General features: G+C 43.1%; 1 protein-coding gene across 1 annotated transcript in view; it reads right to left on the reverse strand.

The window, feature by feature from the left end:
• The window catches only part of MSH4 (mutS homolog 4), a 54,382-nt gene extending 39,252 nt beyond the window's left edge, over positions 1-15,130 (reverse strand). Inside the window, exons 1-2 of the mRNA XM_073357309.2 lie at positions 14,470-15,130; positions 7,742-7,906 (exon numbers count right to left, since the gene is read on the reverse strand). Of these exons, the coding sequence (XP_073213410.2) occupies positions 7,742-7,906; positions 14,470-14,737 (433 nt within the window). The 5' untranslated portion in view covers positions 14,738-15,130. The remainder of the gene's footprint in view (positions 1-7,741; positions 7,907-14,469) is intronic.
• Between the last annotated feature and the right edge of the window lie 5,018 nt (positions 15,131-20,148).

Consider the following 20,148-nt stretch of genomic DNA (forward strand, 5'->3'; position numbering starts at 1 on the left):
TTGTTGGTTACAAGTGGGTTGCTAATTGATCACATAAAGCTACTATTTGTCATTTCCAGTCACTAAATCACATTAAAAGTAACTAAAAATATTTCCAAACATTGTTTTTCCAGGTAATCATGTGCTGTAATTACCACAGGGATATTATTTGATTACCAGTAAGAGATGAAGTGGTCCACACATTCACAATCTAAATAGGAGAAAGCGGTCTATGAAATACTCTGTTCAGATGTGATCCACAAGACGAAAAAGTTTGAGAGCTGGTACACAGACTAGCCTGAGTGCGGGTGGTGTGAGTGTGGTGTAAACTGGACCATATAGCAGTGTAACTTTGACCCATATAGTGCTGTGTGTGTGTCGTTAAACCAGGTCTCAACTATGCAAGCCAGGTCAGAATTCTCATCAGAACAGATCATGTTGAAAAGTTTATTGACCACTGATCTTGAACTGATTAGAATGAATCTGAAATCTAGTTTCTTTCTTTAGTTTTTGTGATCTCCTGTAGTCTCCACTGTCCACATTGAGCCTAGTTGTAGATATATAGACTTGGGTCCTTGTATTTGAATTGATTTTTCTTTGTCTACCTGTACCTGTAATGAGTGGGAATAAGGATGTTTAGGTGAACACTTGCAACCAGACATTTTTAGTTCAATAAATTCCAAGGTGCTGGCAAGTCTCCTCAACCCTAGCATGGGTTCTGAAGCCAAGAATGGCTAAATTCTCTATGTCAGCCTTCAGACTTGAGGTTCATGGAAGTCTAGTAATTCCTAATCATGTGCTGAGACCACTGAGACACCTAATTTAAGTAAAATTGTCAAAATAGGTCTTTAAAAAGAAATGCACACATGCATGTTTAAAAGACACACTTCAGTGATGGTTCATAAATTATACAATGTCAAGCATTATCTTCTGGCTTTGTTCACCCTCATATTTCGCCATTGTCGTCTTACATAAAGGTAAAATGTCTTACTTTTCTCCTCCCTTTGAATTATTCCATACCAGTCTAGATGCTGTACAGTGCCTCTCTTACCAGAAGACAGAGAATGAACATTCAATTTCTTTTAGTACTGCCATCTCACTGTATATACCTGTCCTGCCAACTCAGCACCTCAGATGAAACTCAGAAAATGTAGCAATTTCTTCAAATATGCTAATTTATCAGAAAATAAGGCACAAAACTCTTTAATTTACCAGAGCCGACTTGAAAAGGAGGTGGTTTAGATTAATATGAAGCACTTGAAGAAACTTTAAAGGTGTGAAACCCACCCTTTAACTTGCACATATGTCCAGATATTTACAACTTCCTAGTACAATTTATATTAAAAAAAAAGGAATTAGTGTCATACAGATACCAGAAGAATCCAATGAGAGAGGAAGTGGCCCACACAAATTGAAGGCTACTGCACTTATTGAAAACTTAAGATATCCAACCTATACTGTTCTGTACATTCTGGGGTCAAGGACTGCAACACCACCTTGCATATTTTAAGAAAGGACACCGCCACTCCCTTGGCCCAAGAAATAGACAATGATCTTGTGCAATGAGCTTTGAAAGAGACTGCTATTTCCTTGCTTCTCCTGATGCATATCTCTATCATAAATTCCTTAATCCAGACTGCTAAAGTAGACTTCAAAGTTATTGTCCCTCTTGTGATATCCATGTGTCACAAAAAGCATTTCCAATTTCCTTAAGGTAGCTGCTCTATTTTAAGGAATCCTGAGAAGTAATCCTTTTAAAGATTAAAAAATAAGTTGAAAAAGTAAGGGAATTTGAAGTTTAGAGCTTCTAGTCATAATTATGCATATACAATTTGGATGGAGAAAATGCAAACTATAAATCTGAAAAAGAACAGAATATTTTAGGTTACTGTCAGAAGAGGATGGAGCCAGCAGGACAGAAGCTGCAAAGCTATAAGAAAACAATGCAACACGCAAAAAGGGCAAGGGATGAAGCTGCCCCATGCAGAGACCTCTACTCTTAATGAGCTGATACCCAAAATTCTTACCCAGAGACACTCCTGAATTTCTTCTGTTGTGAAATAATCACTGCACACACAACAAAAGGTTTCCAACATATGATGGAGAGGCGGTTCCTTTCTTGGAGGACATTATAGTACTAGTAGTATAGTAGTAGTTTCAGCCAGTCCAAGTAACCATTTTCTTCTTGAGTATGGGGAGCTCAATAGCTAAACAGCAAGTCTGAAGCAAAATGCATTTTTACTGAGTATCAGACTTACTAGATTTTCTGACACTAGTAGTTTGAATTAATGGAAGAATAAATAAGTGTAATTAGAAGAAATTAACAATGGAGCTAGGAGGACAGGAAGAAAAAGCAAAGTAAGAGATGGAGAGAAAAAAAGAAAATGCTTTAGAGTAGAAAATTTTATGTATTCGTGACTTTGTCCTTACCCATAACTACTTCACATCTGGGGACAATGTATACCTTCAGATCAGCGGCACTGCTATGGGTACCCGCATGGCCCCACAGTATGCCAACATTTTTATGGCTGATTTAGAACAATGCTTCCTCAGCTCTCGTCCCCTAAAGCCCCTACTCTACTTGCGCTATATTGATGACATCTTCATCATCTGGACCCATGGAAAAGAAGCCCTTGAGGAATTCCACCATGATTTCAACAATTTCCATCCCACCACCAACCTCAGCCTGGTCCAGTCCACACAAGAGATCCACTTCCAGGACACACTACAGTGCTAATAAACAATGGTCACATAAACACCACCCTATACCGGAAACCTACTGACCGCTATTCCTACCTGCATGCCTCCAGCTTTCACCCTGACCACACCACACGATCCATCGTCTACAGCCAAGCTCTGCGATACAACCGCATTTGCTCCAACCCCTCAGACAGAGACAAACACCTACAAGATCTCTGTCAAGCTTTCTTACAACTACAATACCCACCTGCAGAAGTAAAGAAACAGATTGATAGAGCCAGAAGAGTTCCCAGAAGTTACCTACTACAGGACAGGCCTAACAAAGAAAATAACAGAACGCCACTAGCCGTCACCTTCAGCCCCCAACTAAAACCCCTCCAACGCATTATTAAGGATCTACAACCTATCCTAAAGGATGACCCAACACTCTCACAAATCTTGGGAGACAGGCCAGTCCTTGCCTACAGACAGCCCCGCAACCTGAAGCAAATACTCACCAACAACCACATACCACACAACAGAACCACTAACCCAGGAACTTATCCTTGCAACAAAGCCCGTTGCCAATTGTGCCCACATATCTATTCAGGGGACACCATCACAGGGCCTAATAACATCAGCCACACTATCAGAAGCTCGTTCACCTGCACATCCACCAATGTGATATATGCCATCATGTGCCAGCAATGCCCCTCTGCCATGTACATTGGTCAAACTGGACAGTCTCTACGTAAAAGAATAAATGGACACAAATCAGATGTCAAGAATTATAACATTCATAAACCAGTCGGAGAACACTTCAATCTCTCTGGTCACGCAATCACAGACATGAAGGTCGCTATCTTAAAACAAAAAAACTTCAAATCCAGACTCCAGCGAGAAACTGCTGAATTGGAACTCATTTGCAAATTGGATACTATTAATTTAGGCTTAAATAGAGACTTGGAGTGGCTAAGTCATTATGCAAGGTAGCCTGTTTCCTCTTGTTTCCCCCCCCCCCCCCAGATGTTCTGGTTTAACTTGGATTTAAACTTGAAGAGTGGTCAGTTTGGATGAGCTATTACCAGCAGGAGAGTGAGTTTGTGTGTATATGGGGGTGGGGGGGATGTGAGAAAACCTGGATTTGTGCAGGAAATAGCCCAACTTGATTGTCATGCACATTGTGTAAAGAGTTGTCACTTTGGATGGGCTATCACCAGCAGGAGAGTGAATTTGTGTGGGGGGTGGAGGGTGAGAAAACCTGGATTTGTGCTGGAAATGGCCCACCTGATGATCACTTTAGATAAGCTATTACCAGCAGAACAGTGGGGTGGGAGGAGGTATTAGTTCATATTCTCTGTGTATATATAAAGTCTGCTGCAGTTTCCACGATATGCATCTGATGAAGTGAGCTGTAGCTCACGAAAGCTTATGCTCTAATAAATTGGTTAGTCTCTAAGGTGCCACAAGTACTCCTTTTCTTTTTTAGATTTTAAAGTATTTCTTTCACAGGAATCCCACAGATCCATAAAACTGCAGAACAGTGTTACTGTGCAAGGCAGAGGAGAGAATAGAATTGTTTTTTATTTGTTTTAAATAACATGACACAGATCAAGTTCTAATTTGGAAAAAGGGAAAGAGTTCAAATAATTAAAATGAAATTAAGTGGATGCAGGGCCCAAATGTGCAGGGTGTCCAGTGCCCTCACTTCCTTTGGACTACAGTGGGTATTTAGAGCACTCCCTGTTACACAGGATCAATCATTCAGAGAGGGAAACCAAGCAGTAATTGTTGAATGCATATATACACATACCATGTATGGGATCATTAGTTCCTTAGGTGATCAACAGACCCAGTACATTTTTTTCTTATCTTGGGAAATAAATTATAAATAATGTATTTTGTGTCAGGATAGTCAAAATCAGCTGACACGCTACTGCTATCAGTTTCTGACCAAACTTTAGGAATAGTTTTAGGCATAGAGAGCGGCGGGCCTTTGTCCATGAAATTAATTTCCTCTGTTTGCTTGTATTTGACAAATTTCAGGGTACAGCATAAGATATACCTCTGAAGACAGGAGGGTTTTTTTAATCAAATGCCAGTGAAGCAAATATAGCCATTCTATGCAGGCAATTTTTTGTATTTTAACTGTATGTTTTTAATTCTGAGTTGCCCACGTGCTATAGCTATTATGTCATTTTTCCACATTTCAGAAGTAATCTCTCTTTGTCAAGTGCTTTGTTTTCCCAATTAATTTGTGCAAAATTTAGTTCTAAAATTTACCATTTAACAATGTTTCTGGGGAGACTTAACCCTGTTTTGACAGATGTTATACATTTTTTGAGTATGAGGGCATTCAAACCCAGCACCTCCCTGTGGCCAATTGCTGGCTACTTTTCAAATTATTTCCTTAAACTAATATCAAGTAGAGGTAATTTTTATTTTGATAGAATACATTCTCTTTATATTTTATTCCATTTTGGGTTCACTTGATGACAAAAAGTTAAACTATTCTATTTCTGTCATTAAATGTGAAGACAATAAAAAAGGACTTAAAGCAATTTTCCTGGAAAACTAAAGCTGTTCATATGTTCTATATTTCTCGGAACCATAACATAACTTTGCAGTGCCCTCTACTGTACATCTCAGCAACTCCCAAGCAGCATTTGGTGTGGCAGCCTTCGGGTCACTCCAGCAGCAGCTGGTGTGGCTGTTCTAGGGCCAGCTGCTTGGGCGCCCCTAGGTCAGCCACACTGGCTGCCTGCAGAAGTCATGGAGGTCACAGAATCAGTGACTTCCGCGACCTCCATGACAGACAGAGAGCCCTAATCAGACAGCACAAAAATGGTGTCTTGCTCGTAAAAGCAAAGCCATCCACCAGTATTTTCACTTACAATGCAACACCTATAAACTCCACATACACCCCAAAACAACCTAAGCATATTATTTCTAAAAATAAAAGATATTTAACTCCAAAAAATTTAATTCCACTATTTCTCTTGAGTTTAACTCTATATATAAAAAAGAAAAATACTGTCTCTAACTTTTCTGCTTGTTAAAGACATCTATCTTTCCTGAGCAGTTTGCTGACTCCTCCTTTCTGACAGTGCTTTATCTTTATTTCTCACAAACTAATTTCCCCCCAAACAGCTTATCCTGTTTCCTCACATTATGAAACAGGCCACATTTTTGTAGAACTTACAATGTCTACCACAATGCATCAGCAAGACTGAATTGCTAAAGAATTACTTTTAAAATGTTACTCCGGAGGGAATTCTCGGCCAAAAAAGTAAAAATTCTGCGCACAATATTTTAAAATTCTGCAAAATTCCACATATTTTATTTATCAATAAATAAATGTGGGGGTTCCAGCATGGCAGTGGGGAGCACGGCCACTGGCTGCAAGGAGGTGGGAGATCACCGTGCAGCCCCTTCTTGGGACATGGACTTGACGGTAAGGCTGCACCCAAACCTGACACAGCACAAGCGCTGAGCTTGCCCTAAAACACCCCAGGGCCCTGCCCCTCCATGCCAGGTGCACCAAGATAGCAAGCAAGAGGGACAAAGCTGTCCCCCAATCTAGGTATGGGTCAAGCAAGCTCAGCCCGGCAGGATCCAAGTGGGGATGGGCTTAGTGTGGAGGGATCCAGGAGGGTCTGAGAGGGTTCTGTGTGGTGCAATTTAGGTGTGGGCAGCTCTGCAGAGGGGCTTGTTGCAGGGTTTCAGATGTAGAGGGAATGGGACTCTGCAGGGGGATCCAGGTCAAATGGTTGGGGCTCACCAAGGAGGAGGTCTGGGTGTGGAGGAATGGGGCTCAGCAGGGGTGTGTGGGTGTGGGGGATTAGTGGGGTGAGAGTCCGGGTGCAGCTGGTTGGGGCTCAGTGGGGTGGGGGTCCGAGTGCGGGGAGCTTGACAGGATGGTCCAGGTGCTGGGGGGGGGGCTCATCAGAGTGGAAGTTCAGGTGTGGGGGTCTCAGCCAGGGTGTGGTCTGGGTGGAGGGGTGGGGGTCCGGATCCAGGGGGGAGATTCTCAGGAGGGAGTCTGGGTGCAGGGGGCTCAGTAGGGGGATTCTGGGGGAGGGGGGAATCTGGATGCATGGGGTTTGGGCAGATGGATGCATGAGGGAGCAGCTCTCCGTACAGTGACCCCTTCCCCGCAGCTGAGGAGTGATGGGGGGTTTTTTTTACAGTTGTTTTAGGTTTCCTGCATGATCTCCAGATAGGTTTCTTGATTTTTTTTCTTCCAATATTCCTGCTTGAGGTGGTCCCATCTGGAGTATGTAAGGTACAGGAAATGGTTCCCTCAGTATTCTAAGGTACTTCTGAAGAGCTGTTTAGCATATTTGGGGTTGTATGCAGTGGTCAGAGCATTATAGATAGTGAGTTCTCTGGAGATGATGTTTTGTTTCTTGCATCTGCTCAGAGAGTAGATGTTGCTGTTCAGTCTGGCTTTCTTCTTCATGTTATGAAGTTTCCATTTCTAAAAAAAAGTGTTTCTCTAAACAACTCTTCTTTTCCAAGACTGAAGGAGCTCACAACATAAGCTGCACAAAACTGACACCAAAAACTTTTAAAGTGGTCACTTTCACAACATGATATCAAAATACCTCATAATACATATGCTGGGACTGATTAGAGCCTGGATGAGAGCTTTGCATTAGCACAAGTAAAAATTACTCTTCCTAAAAGTAATGGGGACAAAGCTGATTTTGTTGTTGTCTGACAAGATAAAAAAATATGGAGTACAAATTTAGGTAAAGTTACCTTAGTAAAGTTACCACAGAATCACCAACATGTCCATATACTTACACCGAAACTGAATAATTTAGAGAATATTTGAGTTCCAATTATATCAATTATTTTGAAGAAGAATGCAAGGAAGAAAATTTAGCTAAGCGGTAACTAAAATAACAGTTTTCTTACGTACATATCCTCAGTTCTAGATATCCTATATAACGTAATACCCCCCAAAATACATGAACAAAAAAGTATGTTACTATATAACATTCAATTGTTAAAATATGCTTAAAAAATAAGGCTACGGATTTAAAGAGAGCTAGTCCTATAAAAATATCAACTCTACCTGAATATCCCATGAGAGGTGTCCTGCTTCTACAACCTGATCTACTAGAAGAGAGGGGTGTTTTTCCTATCCAGGCACTATTAAGACCTCTTGCAGAAGAAGAGCTTGTAAAATTCATTGTGCTAACATTTTCTGCATACGAACTCCTGTCCGCAAAGTATGAATCTATGAAAAAAATAAAAAGCATCTCTTGGAAAGATAATGCATAGATCAGTTTGCTGCTTAAGTCACACAAACGCCATAAAATAAAATTAACACAATCAGACATGAAGTGTTTTGTTTGAAAAGCAATACAAATAAGGAAAAATAGTTAAAAGATTGTTAAGAGCTCTTAATGGAGAAAGATTAATATATCCAGTCACAGAACCCAATGGAACTTTGCTGTATTGATATTAATATTTATATAATCCAAGTATAAAAAGAGGAAAAAGTGAACTTCAGTAAAATGCTATTTTGAAAACCAACTCATATTGATATGATAATTTCTCCTTAATGTCATTACTTTATACTGACAGCAAATTCCCTGCTTAGGTTGTTACACTAATATTATGTGATAAAAAGCCAGATACAATGCATAATTTCACATAAGAGGGATTTCTAGGCCTATAAAAGGGGCTGCTCTATTTATCAGATTTTCTACCTTCAGTTTCCTGTCAATTTCCCAAGTCTAAAAAGTGTCATAAAAAGAATATATTTGCCTAATACTGAACACACATTTTAAAGGGTAATAAAAACAAAGAGAAAGAACCATATTCAAAAACTCATTCAGTGAAATTATCTTCTTCTGCCTATATGGTTCAACTCAAAGTCATACAATTTAAAATTTAAGAACTGGCGTTTTTCCTGGAATTTCTTTTACTGATGCATTTTAAGATTGATCTGCACTGTAAATTCTATGATGGTGCATTTACCTCAAAATCTGCTCTCATTTTAGTACACTAGAAACACTACAGCAGCACAGATGCAGTGTAGACGCTTACTATCACAAGAAAGGGGTTCTTTGGTTGCTATAGTAAATCCACCACTCCAAGATAATTCTTTCATCAACCTAGCAAAGTCAACACAAGGGCTTAGGTCAGTTTAACCACATCACACAGGGCATAAAATTTTTCACAGCCCAAAGTGATGTGGTCAGATCAACCTAACTTTGTAACAAAGAGCAGGTAATCTGTGTTTATTTAAGATCTTTAACTGATTTTAAATCTATTCTCTTGAGATAAATTGTCATAAATATAAAGGGAAGGGTAAACCCCTTTGAAATCCCTCCTGGCCAGGGGAAAGCTCCTCTCACCTGTAAAGGGTTAAGAAGCTAAAGGTAACCTCGCTGGCACCTGACCAAAATGACCAATGAGGAGACAAGATACTTTCAAAAGCTGGGAAGAGGGAGAGAAACAAAGGGTCTGTGTGTCTGTCTATATGTCTCTCACAAATCTTGGGAGACAGGCCAGTCCTTGCCTACAGACAGCCCCGCAACCTGAAGCAAATACTCACCAACAACCACATACCACACAACAGAACCACTAACCCAGGAACTTATCCTTGCAACAAAGCCCGTTGCCAATTGTGCCCACATATCTATTCAGGGGACACCATCACAGGGCCTAATAACATCAGCCACACTATCAGAGGCTCGTTCACCTGCACATCCACCAATGTGATATATGCCATCATGTGCCAGCAATGCCCCTCTGCCATGTACATTGGTCAAACTGGACAGTCTCTACGTAAAAGAATAAATGGACACAAATCAGATGTCAAGAATTATAACATTCATAAACCAGTCAGAGAACACTTCAATCTCTCTGGTCACGCAATCACAGACATGAAGGTCGCTATCTTAAAACAAAAAAACTTCAAATCCAGACTCCAGCGAGAAACTGCTGAATTGGAATTCATTTGCAAATTGGATACTATTAATTTAGGCTTAAATAGAGACTTGGAGTGGCTAAGTCATTATGCAAGGTAGCCTGTTTCCTCTTGTTTTTTCCTACCCCCCGCCCCCCCAAGATGTTCTGGTTTAACTTGGGTTTTAACTTGAAGAGTGGTCAGTTTGGATGAGCTATTACCAGCAGGAGAGTGAGTTTGTGTGTGTATGGGGGTGGGGGGGATGTGAGAAAACCTGGATTTGTGCAGGAAATAGCCCAACTTGATTGTCATGCACATTGTGTAAAGAGTTGTCACTCTGGATGGGCTATCACCAGCAGGAGAGTGAATTTGTGTGGGGGGGTGGAGGGTGAGAAAACCTGGATTTGTGCTGGAAATGGCCCACCTGATGATCACTTTAGATAAGCTATTACCAACAGGACAGTGGGGTGGGAGGAGGTATTGGTTCATATTCTCTGTATATATATAAAGTCTGCTGCAGTTTCCACGATATGCATCTGATGAAGTGAGCTGTAGCTCACGAAAGCTTATGCTCTAATAAATTGGTTAGTCTCTAAGGTGCCACAAGTACTCCTTTTCTTTTTGTCTATATGCTGGGTTTCTGCCGGGGATAGACCAGGAATGGAGTCTTAGAACTTTTAGTAAGTAATCTAGCTAGGTATGTGTTAGATTATGATTTCTTTAAATGGCTGAGAAAAGAACTGTGCTGAATAGAATAACTATTTCTGTCTGTGTATCTTTTTTGTAACTTAAGGTTTTTGCCTAGAGGGGTTCTCTATGTTTTTTTAATCTAATTACCCTGTAAGATATCTACCATCCTGATTTTACAGGGGGGATTTCTTTATTTCTATTTACTTCTATTTTTATTAAAAGTCTTCTTATAAGAAAACTGAATGCTTTTTCATTGTTCTCAGATCGAAGGGTTTGGGTCTGTGGTCACCTATGCAAATTGGTGAGGCTTTTTATCCAACATTTCCCAGGAAAGGGGGGGTGCAAGTGTTGGGAGGATTGTTCATTGTTCTTAAGATCCAAGGGTCTGGGTCTGTAGTCACCTAGGCAAATTGGTGAGGCTTTTTACCAAACCTTGTCCAGGAAGTGGGGTGCAAGGTTTTGGGAAGTATTTTGGGGGGAAAGACGCGTCCAAACAGCTCTTCCCCAGTAACCAGTATTAGTTTGGTGGTGGTAGCGGCCAGTCCAAGGACAACGGGTGGAATATTTTGTACCTTGGGGAAGTTTTGACCTAAGCTGGTAAAGATAAGCTTAGGAGGTTTTTCACGCAGGTCCCCACATCTGTACCCTAGAGTTCAGAGTGGGGGAGGAACCTTGACATAAATACACCAACATACAGGAAAGCAAAGAACCATCTGAAATTAGATTTACAATTTTTGATCCATCTTGTGTTAAATAAAGCAAGAATATGTTTTCTCATATCTGAAGTCTGCATTAAATGTAAAAAAAAAAAAAAAGCATTAACATAACAAGGTCTTTAAAAGAAAACATCGTTGTATCCTATAATATTTTTTGAAAATATGGTACATTGGTTTCTAATACATTGCACTTAGAAACAGCTAAATGCCTAATGGATTTCTTGAAATTATTTCCAGATGGTTGACACAAAAATACAGTTTACACCACCACATTTATGTAATAGAAATCTTGATCACAAAATACTATGACTGAAATACCATTAGAGTACTTGACATTCACTAGTCCTTAATCCTTGGAGTAACCATAATATTTCGTATAAACAGTTGTTCCTGCAGTATACCAACTGCTGTACAGTATCAGTTGATTTTTTAAATGGCACCCACAGTATTACTCATATAGGCTTGAAGTACCTCTGTATGATCTTCAATAGTTTCCATTAAATAATCTTTGACCCTAGTGTCCTAATCTATGAACATAATCCTGCACATTGAGGCAAGGGGAAGTTAGACAACACTACAGTAAATTGTGTCATGGGCTCCTACACCTCCACACAAGCCAGCACAACATTCCCATTCCACATACAAGAAAATAGGTGAGGTATCTCAAAAAGATATTAGGTAAACCGTAAATGTTGACTTTTTAACGATACTCAATGTATATATATCAGCACGAGTGCTTTGAACTTTGATCACTGGTACTTGGCTGGCCATGCACCTCCCATTTAATGGTATACACCATAACCCTCCTCCCCACCTGTGCTGAAACCAGGGCCCTACCTCTGCTGAACACCTGCAAGCTGCCACATATTCAGCTGTCAGTACTCTAATCCACAATACAGCTTGGGTGGCTCTGAGTCCAAACACATTTTGTGTGTTCTCATATGCTCCAGAATATGGAGTACTCCAAGCTTTACTATGGGCTAGAGGGCATACTAAATGAAAGCAATCAGCTGTGGTGGGTGGGGGCTCAGCACACATGCTGGGCTCCAAGTTGTTCAGCCTCAAGGACCAAAACCTGTACCACTGAAGCCAATAGGAGTTTTATCATGGCTTTTATGGCCCTGTCTTGAGGGCCAAAAAGAGTATGGTTTTTAATTGCATTAGCGGGGAGTAGCTTAACACAACTGCAAAATTATTAGGGCAGTCGATTAATCGCAGTTAACTCATGCGATTAACTCAAAAAAATTAATTACCATTAAAAAAATTAATTGCTATTAAATCACAGTTTGAATTGCACTGTCAAACAATACCCATTGAAATTTATACAATATTTTGGACATTTTCATATATATTGTATTCTGTGTTCTAACTGAAATCAAAGTGTATACTTTTTATAAATATTTGCACTGTAAAAATGATAAACAAAAGAAATAGTATTTTTCAATTCACCCCCTACAAGTATTGTAGTGCAATCTCTGTTGTGAAAATGCAATTTACAAATGTAGATTTTTTTTTTGTTCCATAACTGCATTCAAAAAGAAAACAATGTAAAACATCAGAACCTACAGGTTCACTCGCTCCTACTTCTTTTTCAGCCAATCACTAAGAGACAAACAAGTTTGTTTACATTTACAGGAGATAATGGTGTCCTCTTCTTAGTTACAATGTCACCAGAAAGTGAGAACAGGCACTTTTGTAGTCGGCATTGCAAGGTATTTACATGCACGATATGCTAAACAGAAGTCTTAAAAGAGCAACACACTGATGCAGAAACTACAGAACCCAAACCACCAAAAAAGAAAAACAACCTTCTGCTGGTGACATTTGACTCAGATAACAGAAATGAACATGCATTGGTCCATACTGCTTTGGATTGTTATCGAGCAGAACCTGTCATCAGCATGGACCCATGTCCCTTGGAATGGTGGTTGAAGCATGAAGGGACATTGAGTCTTTAGTGCCCCTGGCATGTAAATATCTTGCGATGCCAGCTACAACAGTTCCATGGAACACCTGTTCTCACTTTTAGGTGACACTGTAACAAGAAGCAGGCAGCATCATCTCCTACAAAGGTAAATAAATGTGTCTGTCTGAGCAATTGGCTGAACAAGAAGTAGGACCTGCAGCCTCTACAGTTTTAAATTGTTTTATTTTTGAATGCAGGGTTTTTTGTACATAATTCTACATCTGTACATTCAACTTTCATGATAAAGCGATTGCACTACAGTACTTGTATTAGGTGAATTGAAAAATACTTTTTCCTTTGTTTTTTTACAGTGCAAATACTTGTAATCAAAAATATATATAAAGTGAGCATTGTACACTTTGTATTCTGTGTTGTAATTGAAATCAATGTATTTGAAAATGTAGAAAACATTCAAAAATATTTAAACAGTATTCTATTAATGTTTAACAGTGCGATTAATTGCATGATTAATCACAATTAATTTTTTTGATCGCTTGACAGCCCTAAAAATTGTTAGACTACATTTTAAAAAACATTAAAAGGGCTTTTCAGTCATGTTAGATTTACTGAGCTAATACAACTGAAAATGACACCTTTCCTACCCATCAAGATAGGGCTTGTGGGAACAGGCTATAAGGGCTTATCTACATGAAACTGCATCATTTTAACTATACTAGCATCGTTAAAATAGTACTACCATCTCACAGATACACTGGTATAAAATGTGCTTCCGTAAGGGAACGGGACTAAGCTCTACTGAGCTAACAGTATACTTTATACTGGCATAACAGTGTCCACAACCTAGAGGTTGTACCAGTGTAACTATTTTGATTAAAAAGTTACACCTCTAACTAAAATAGTTATACCAGTACAAAAAGCATGCACAGACCAGACCCTTTAAATGATGAGGCTACTTCCTGCAAGGAAAGAGGTTTTATTGAATCAGCTGAGGACTTTATCTGATACTGTTAATTCTTCCTTACCCCAACCATTTTAGGTAATTAAAAGTAAACTGTGAAGCAAATTTTGAAAATGTGAAGGAATTTTTGATGGGTTTAGAAAGCAAACTGTTTTTCTTATTTATATGTTTATTTTAACATTAGCAATATCACATCTCCCCACTTTCTTCTCATTATGGGAGATCTGAGTATTGCTGTCAAAGGAGACTTTAATTGGAGCTGCAGTTCCAACTCCCTCAAAAGGAGAAGAGCATCTTCCTTACACAGGCAGCCCGTCTAACTGTTCAGGGCGGATGGGACAGAGATGGTTCAGGGACGGGATACACGTGGATGCAGGAAGCTGTGTAACACTGATGCCCTGGGGTTACAGATTCCCGTTAACCCTTCCCAGGAGCAGCGGTTGGCCTGGGTGGGTTGGCGGCCAGGGAGGGCACCGCGGGAGGGGGGCCGATCTCCATCTAGGGCTCTAGGCTGCTCAGACGACCCCGTACAGAGGGCCCGGCAGCTCGCGCAGGGCGTGTCGGGGTTCGTCCAACCCCCACTGCTCCCCACCTCCTGCTGCCGCAGAGAACGGCTGCGGCCCCGGGGTGAGGCGCCTGCCGAGGGAGTCTGCCTGTCGCGGGGGGCCGGCCGGCTCCGCTCCACCGCCCGAGCGGCCGCCGGCGCTGCCCGCCGTGCTCAGCGGGGTTTGCAGCAGCCCGAAATGGTAGCGGGGCAGGTGCTCCGTCCCGGACGAGGAAGAACAGCGGCCCGAATAGGAGGCGGAGGCAGAGGCCTCCTCCCGCGCTGGCGGCCTCCTTTCATCGCTTCCCCGCAGCATCCCCCTCAACGCCGGTCGGCCCCAGAGGCCACACACAAAATGGCGGCACCGGCGACGACATGAAACCCGCGCATGCGCAAACAGGAAAGGGCGCCCGCCGTCGCAATCCAGTGTGCTGTGGCCGCCTGGAAGCCATTTTGTTTTGGGAATCGTAAGAGCGCTGGGGAGTGTTATGGGGCTGGACCTTTAAGTCCCCGACATGGGAGGGGGTATACAAAGCAACTGCTGCTGCACTGTGGGAGCAGCAAAGATGCAAAAGCCCCTTCGGGAAGAGTACTGGAGCTTCCCTTTGTCCCACACGCTGCTCCTAGCCCGGCCCCCCCCGTGATCCAGTCAATGTTCACAAGCCCCTTGGTCTGCTACAATACCCATATACCGTGCGCCGCCATCCCGTCCTCCACTTCTCCTGCAGCGAGATTTTCTCCAGGAGCTCCCTCCCCCCGTCCCATCTTCCTGAACATTTCTTCTACTCCAGGTGTTCCTGCCCTTCCCCTTCCTTTAGCAAAGATAAGGTTGAGGGTGAGATGATCACAGTCTATACCTATGTACATGGAGAACAGCTATTTAATAAGGGGCTTTTCAGGCTCAGGTTCAATGGGGTTATAGTGAAGATACCCAAGAAAGGAACTCTCAGAGATTGTAATAACTGGTGTGGGATCACACTTTCATCTGTACCAAGGAAGGTATCGTGTAAGATCATAGCCCAGCGAGTATCAGAGGTAGCTGGTAGCATTCTCAAAAAGAGCAAGCTGGTTTTCAGAAAGGGCGTGGATCTTCACTCTGTGAAACATAATAGAACAAAGCTTAGAATAGCAAGGCAGCTCTACATTCATAGACTTTGAGAAGGCCTATGGCGCATTCTGTGGGCATATGGAATCCCTCTCTATAATCAACTTTGTCAAAAAGCTTCTAGTCCAACTTTACATGCAGTGTTGATTACAGTGAGCTCAGTTTTGAAGTTAAAACAGGAATACGTGAGGGGGTGTCATGTCTGCAATCCTCTTCAACGTTGCCATCAACTGGGTAATGCGGCTGTCATAAATATAAAGTGAAGGGTAACCACCTTTCTGTTTACAGTGCTATAAAATCCCTCTTGGCCAGAGGCAACATCCTGTTACCTGTAAAGGGTTAAGAAGCTCAGCTAACCTGGCTGGCACCTGACCCAAAGGACCAATAAGGGGACAAAATACTTTCAAATCTTGGGGGAAGGCTTTTGTTTGTGCTCTTTGTTTACGTGGTTGTTCTCTCTTGGGACTGAGAGAGGCCAGACAGAAATCCATCTTCTCCAACCCATCCTAATCCAAGTCTCCAATATTGCAACCAGTATAGGTAAGCCAGGCAAGGCAGATTAGTTTATCTTTTGTTTTATGTGAATTTTCCCTGTGTTAAGAGGGAGGTTTATTCCTGTTTTCTGTAACTTTAAGGTTTTTCCCAGAGGGGGATCCTCTGTGTTTTGAATCTGAATACCCTGTAAAGTATTTTCCATCCTGATTTTACAGAGATGATTTTTACCTTTCTTTTTTTTTTTTTTTTAGTAAAATCCTTCTTTTAAGAACCTGACTGATTTTTCTATTGTTCCAAGATCCAGGGGTCTTCGTCATTGATGATTTTGTAACCAATTGGTTAGGATATTATTCTCAAGCCTCCCCAGGAAAGGGGGTGTGTAGGGCTCGGGGGGATATTTGTGGGGGGGGAAGACGACTCCAAGTGGTCTCTTTCCCTGTTCTTTGTTTAAAACGCTTGGTGGTGGCAGCATACGGTTCAAGGACAAGGCAAAGTTTGTACCTTGGGGAAGTTTTTAACCTAACCTGGTAAGAATAAGCTTAGGGAGTCTTTCATGCGGGTCCCCACATCTGTACCCTAGAGTTCAGAGTGGGAAAGGAACCCTGATAGCGGCATACAACAGAAGACATGCCAAGAGGCATTAAATGGACACCCTTCTCATCCCTCGAAGACCTGGACTTCTCAAATGATGTCGTTCTCCTATCGCATACACAACACCATATACAAGAAAAAAAACATGACTCAACACATTCAGCCAGCAAATTGGACTGAAAATCAACCACCATAAGACAGATATGATGACCTTTAATATTGCCTCGGCATCACCAGTATGGATAGAGAGTCATGGTCTCACCAGTGTAGAAACATTCACATACTTGGGCAGCTCCATCAGCCAGGACGGTGGAACAAGCCAGGACATACGGAACAGAATCAATAAAGCCAGGAACACCTTAAGGAGCTTAAATACAGTCTGGAAATTATCAAAACACAACACTAAAATCAAAGTCAAGATTTATCAGAGCTGCATAGTTTCAACACTATAGTGCAGAATACTGGGGAATGAGAAAGTATGACATGTTCAAACTGTCTTCATTCCATACAGCCTGCCTCAGAAAAATCCTCTGTATCTTTTGACCCAGAACAATCTCAAACCAAGATGTATTCACGCAGCCAAAAAGGTATGAGCACCATCATTGCCAGGAGATGGATTGGCCATGTGCTTTGGATGGAAACTGATTCCATCACCAGATGGACACCTCAGGGCAAGTGAAAACGAGGCAGCCCAAAAACAACATGGTGAAGAGCGGTGGAAGCTGAGGTGAAAAACCTGGAACACAGCTGGGAACCCATTGAAAGACTTGCCAGAAACAGACAGGAGTGGAGGAGCTTCATCGCTGCCTTAAATGCCAGAGGTGTAATGGGAACATGATGATGATGATCTTCAATCTAGCTGACAAAAATATAACACCATCCAATGGCTGGAAGTTAGACAAAATTGGACTGGACATAAGGTGTAAATTATTGACCGTGAGAGTAATTAACCGTTGTAACAATTTACCAAGGGTCAGGTGGAGTATCCATCAATGACAATTTTTAAATCAAGACTAGATGTTTTTGTGAAAGATACTCTAGGAGTTATTTTGGGGAAGTTCTATGGCCTGTGCTGGTCGTTACACTAGACGATCACAATGACCCCTTCTGGCTTTGGATTCTGTGAATCCTTGGCCATCACAGATCAGGTCTTCTTTATTCCTCTCCTGCTGCACAGCCCCCTTCTTCCATGCCCTCAATGCCCCCAGGCTTCACTGTTGGTCTTCAAGGAGGCAAATGGCCTTTTCCCTCAGCCTTCCCTTTGAAGGCTTCTGGAGTCAACCAGCTGGCCAGCTCCCCATCCGCTTTCTACAGGGGGCCCTAAGGAGAGGCTACTGCTGCCCCAGTGAGACTGGCCCATCTGGTCTCACAGTGAGTTAGGGACTCACTTCAGACAGGCAGCACCTCCTCCAGGAGAGCCCTCAGCTCCTCCTCCTTATTCCTGAAGGAATTATGTGCCAAAAAATTAAAAATTTCTGCCCACAATATTTTAAAATTCTGCAACATTTATTTGTCAGTAAATGTGGAGACTCAAGCATGGCAGTGGGGAGCACAGGCCACTGGCTGCAAGCAGGTGAGAGATCACCCTGCAGCCTCCTCACGCCCAGGACAGGGACTTGTCAGTAAGGCTGCACCCAACCCTGACACAGCACAAGGGGCTGGGCCTACCCCAGAAACACCCTGGCGCCCTGCACCTCTATGCCAGGCACACCAGGTGTGGACAAGCGGGCCCAGCCCAGCAGGATCCAAGTGTGGAGGGACTTAGTGTGGGGGGATTCAGGTCTGAGGTGAGAGGGTTCTGTGTGGGACAGTCTGGGTGTGGGCGGCTCAGTGGGGGATCTGGATGGACAGGGGCTCCTTGGGGCGGGGGATTCTGGGGCAATGGGACTCTGCAAGGGGATCCAGGTGAAGGTGTTTGGGGTTCAGCAGGGGAAGTTTGGTGTGGGGGGCTCAGTGGTGAGTCTAGGTGCATCTGGTTGGGGCTCAGTGGGGTAGGCGTCTGGGCAGGGGGGGCTCATCATAGTGGTCCAGGTGCAGGGTGGGTGGAGTTTGTCGGGGTGAGGGTTTGATGGGCCTACTTAATGGAGGAGCCCCTACTGCTGTTGAGGGGACATATGCTGGTTCCTGCTTCTCCCGCTATTTCCTACCCCTTCTTTGCCACCATCCCACTGCCCCATCCCCTTCCTCTCCTCTCCATCCCCTGCCCCTATCCCTCTCCCCCTCCCCTCACTCCAACATCCCCCTCCCCTTGCCCAATCCCCTCCTGCTTCCTCTTCCCCCCACCCACCACCCCGCTCTACCTTGCCCTGCCTCACCACGGGCACTCACCCTTGTACAGAAAACAGGATGGCTCCCAGCACACATAGAAGGGGAGCATGACCAGCATTAGGACCCAAGAGGCGGCATCCAGCTGCAGAGTCAGCTAGCCCAAGCAGTGCCCTCTCTCATCTGGGCAGCTTGATACTTGCAGAAAAGGCGTGGGGCATTGGTATGTGACCCTGCATGACTCCCCCCCCCCCACATGCCTCACCTCTGTTTGGGGGGAAGTAGCACCCATAAAACTGTGCCCATGGGTGTCCCCAGCCCTGCCCCTCCCCAGTAGTTTACCTCTCCACCAGCTGCTCAGAGTGCCAGAAACCATGCACCTGTGCTGCTAGGGAGGAGCATATGACTGCTCTTGTAGCTTCCTTTTGTTTCCCTGTCATTTTCTGCAGGGAAGCAGGACATGAATTCTGCGTGCATGCAGTGGTGCAGAAGTCCCCCAGGAGTATCCTCACTGCTGGGGAGGGGGAAGAAAGAGAATCCCGCCCAGCTGTCATGGGCTGAGCTCTTCCACATAGCTTCTTCCCATTGCCCCTGGGAGGAAGGAACAAAGTCCCTTCTCCTCCACTGTGATGGAAGGGATGGAGGAAGAGGTATAGAGCTTACACACACACACACACACTCTAACCTTTGAGAGAGAGAGGGACTGAGTCCACTTCCCATCTTCCTCCAGCCCCTCAGAACTGAGACCCTCCTCTCCACTCCTACCCATACCTCTACTTTGGGGGGAAAGAGAGCTGAACCCCCCTGCTCTTTTCCCTCTCCCAATATGAGGCAGACTCATAGCTAACAAGTGGTGTGTAGAGGCACCCTCTCTCCAATAATGGTTATCATCCTATCAGCTAGTGATGTATCAGCTGCTTAAAGCTGAGCTGCCCCATAAACTCAGCCAACCTCCTATACCATGTCACCCTACCCTCTGTCTGCAACTTTGCCATTACTCAGGGTTCTTCCTTTTCTCTTGGTCACTGCTGCAGCAGGGAGAAGGGGAATGTTTGGCATCACCTCTCCCTAGCACTGGGGGATGAGTAAAGAGCCCATCATCTCATCCCATGCCCCCAACATTGGCCAAGGGTTTCCTAATATACCAAGTTAGGGGGACCATTAACTAACTTCAGGTGGAAGGGAAATGTTGTGCAGCCCCATTTGTGACCTTTCTTGCTTGTGAGGAAAAAAATCACTAATATCCCAATTTCCCCCATGGGGTCTCCCCC

This window comes from Lepidochelys kempii, chromosome 8 (genome assembly GCF_965140285.1).
Source record: "Lepidochelys kempii isolate rLepKem1 chromosome 8, rLepKem1.hap1, whole genome shotgun sequence".
NCBI lineage: Eukaryota > Metazoa > Chordata > Testudines > Cheloniidae > Lepidochelys > Lepidochelys kempii.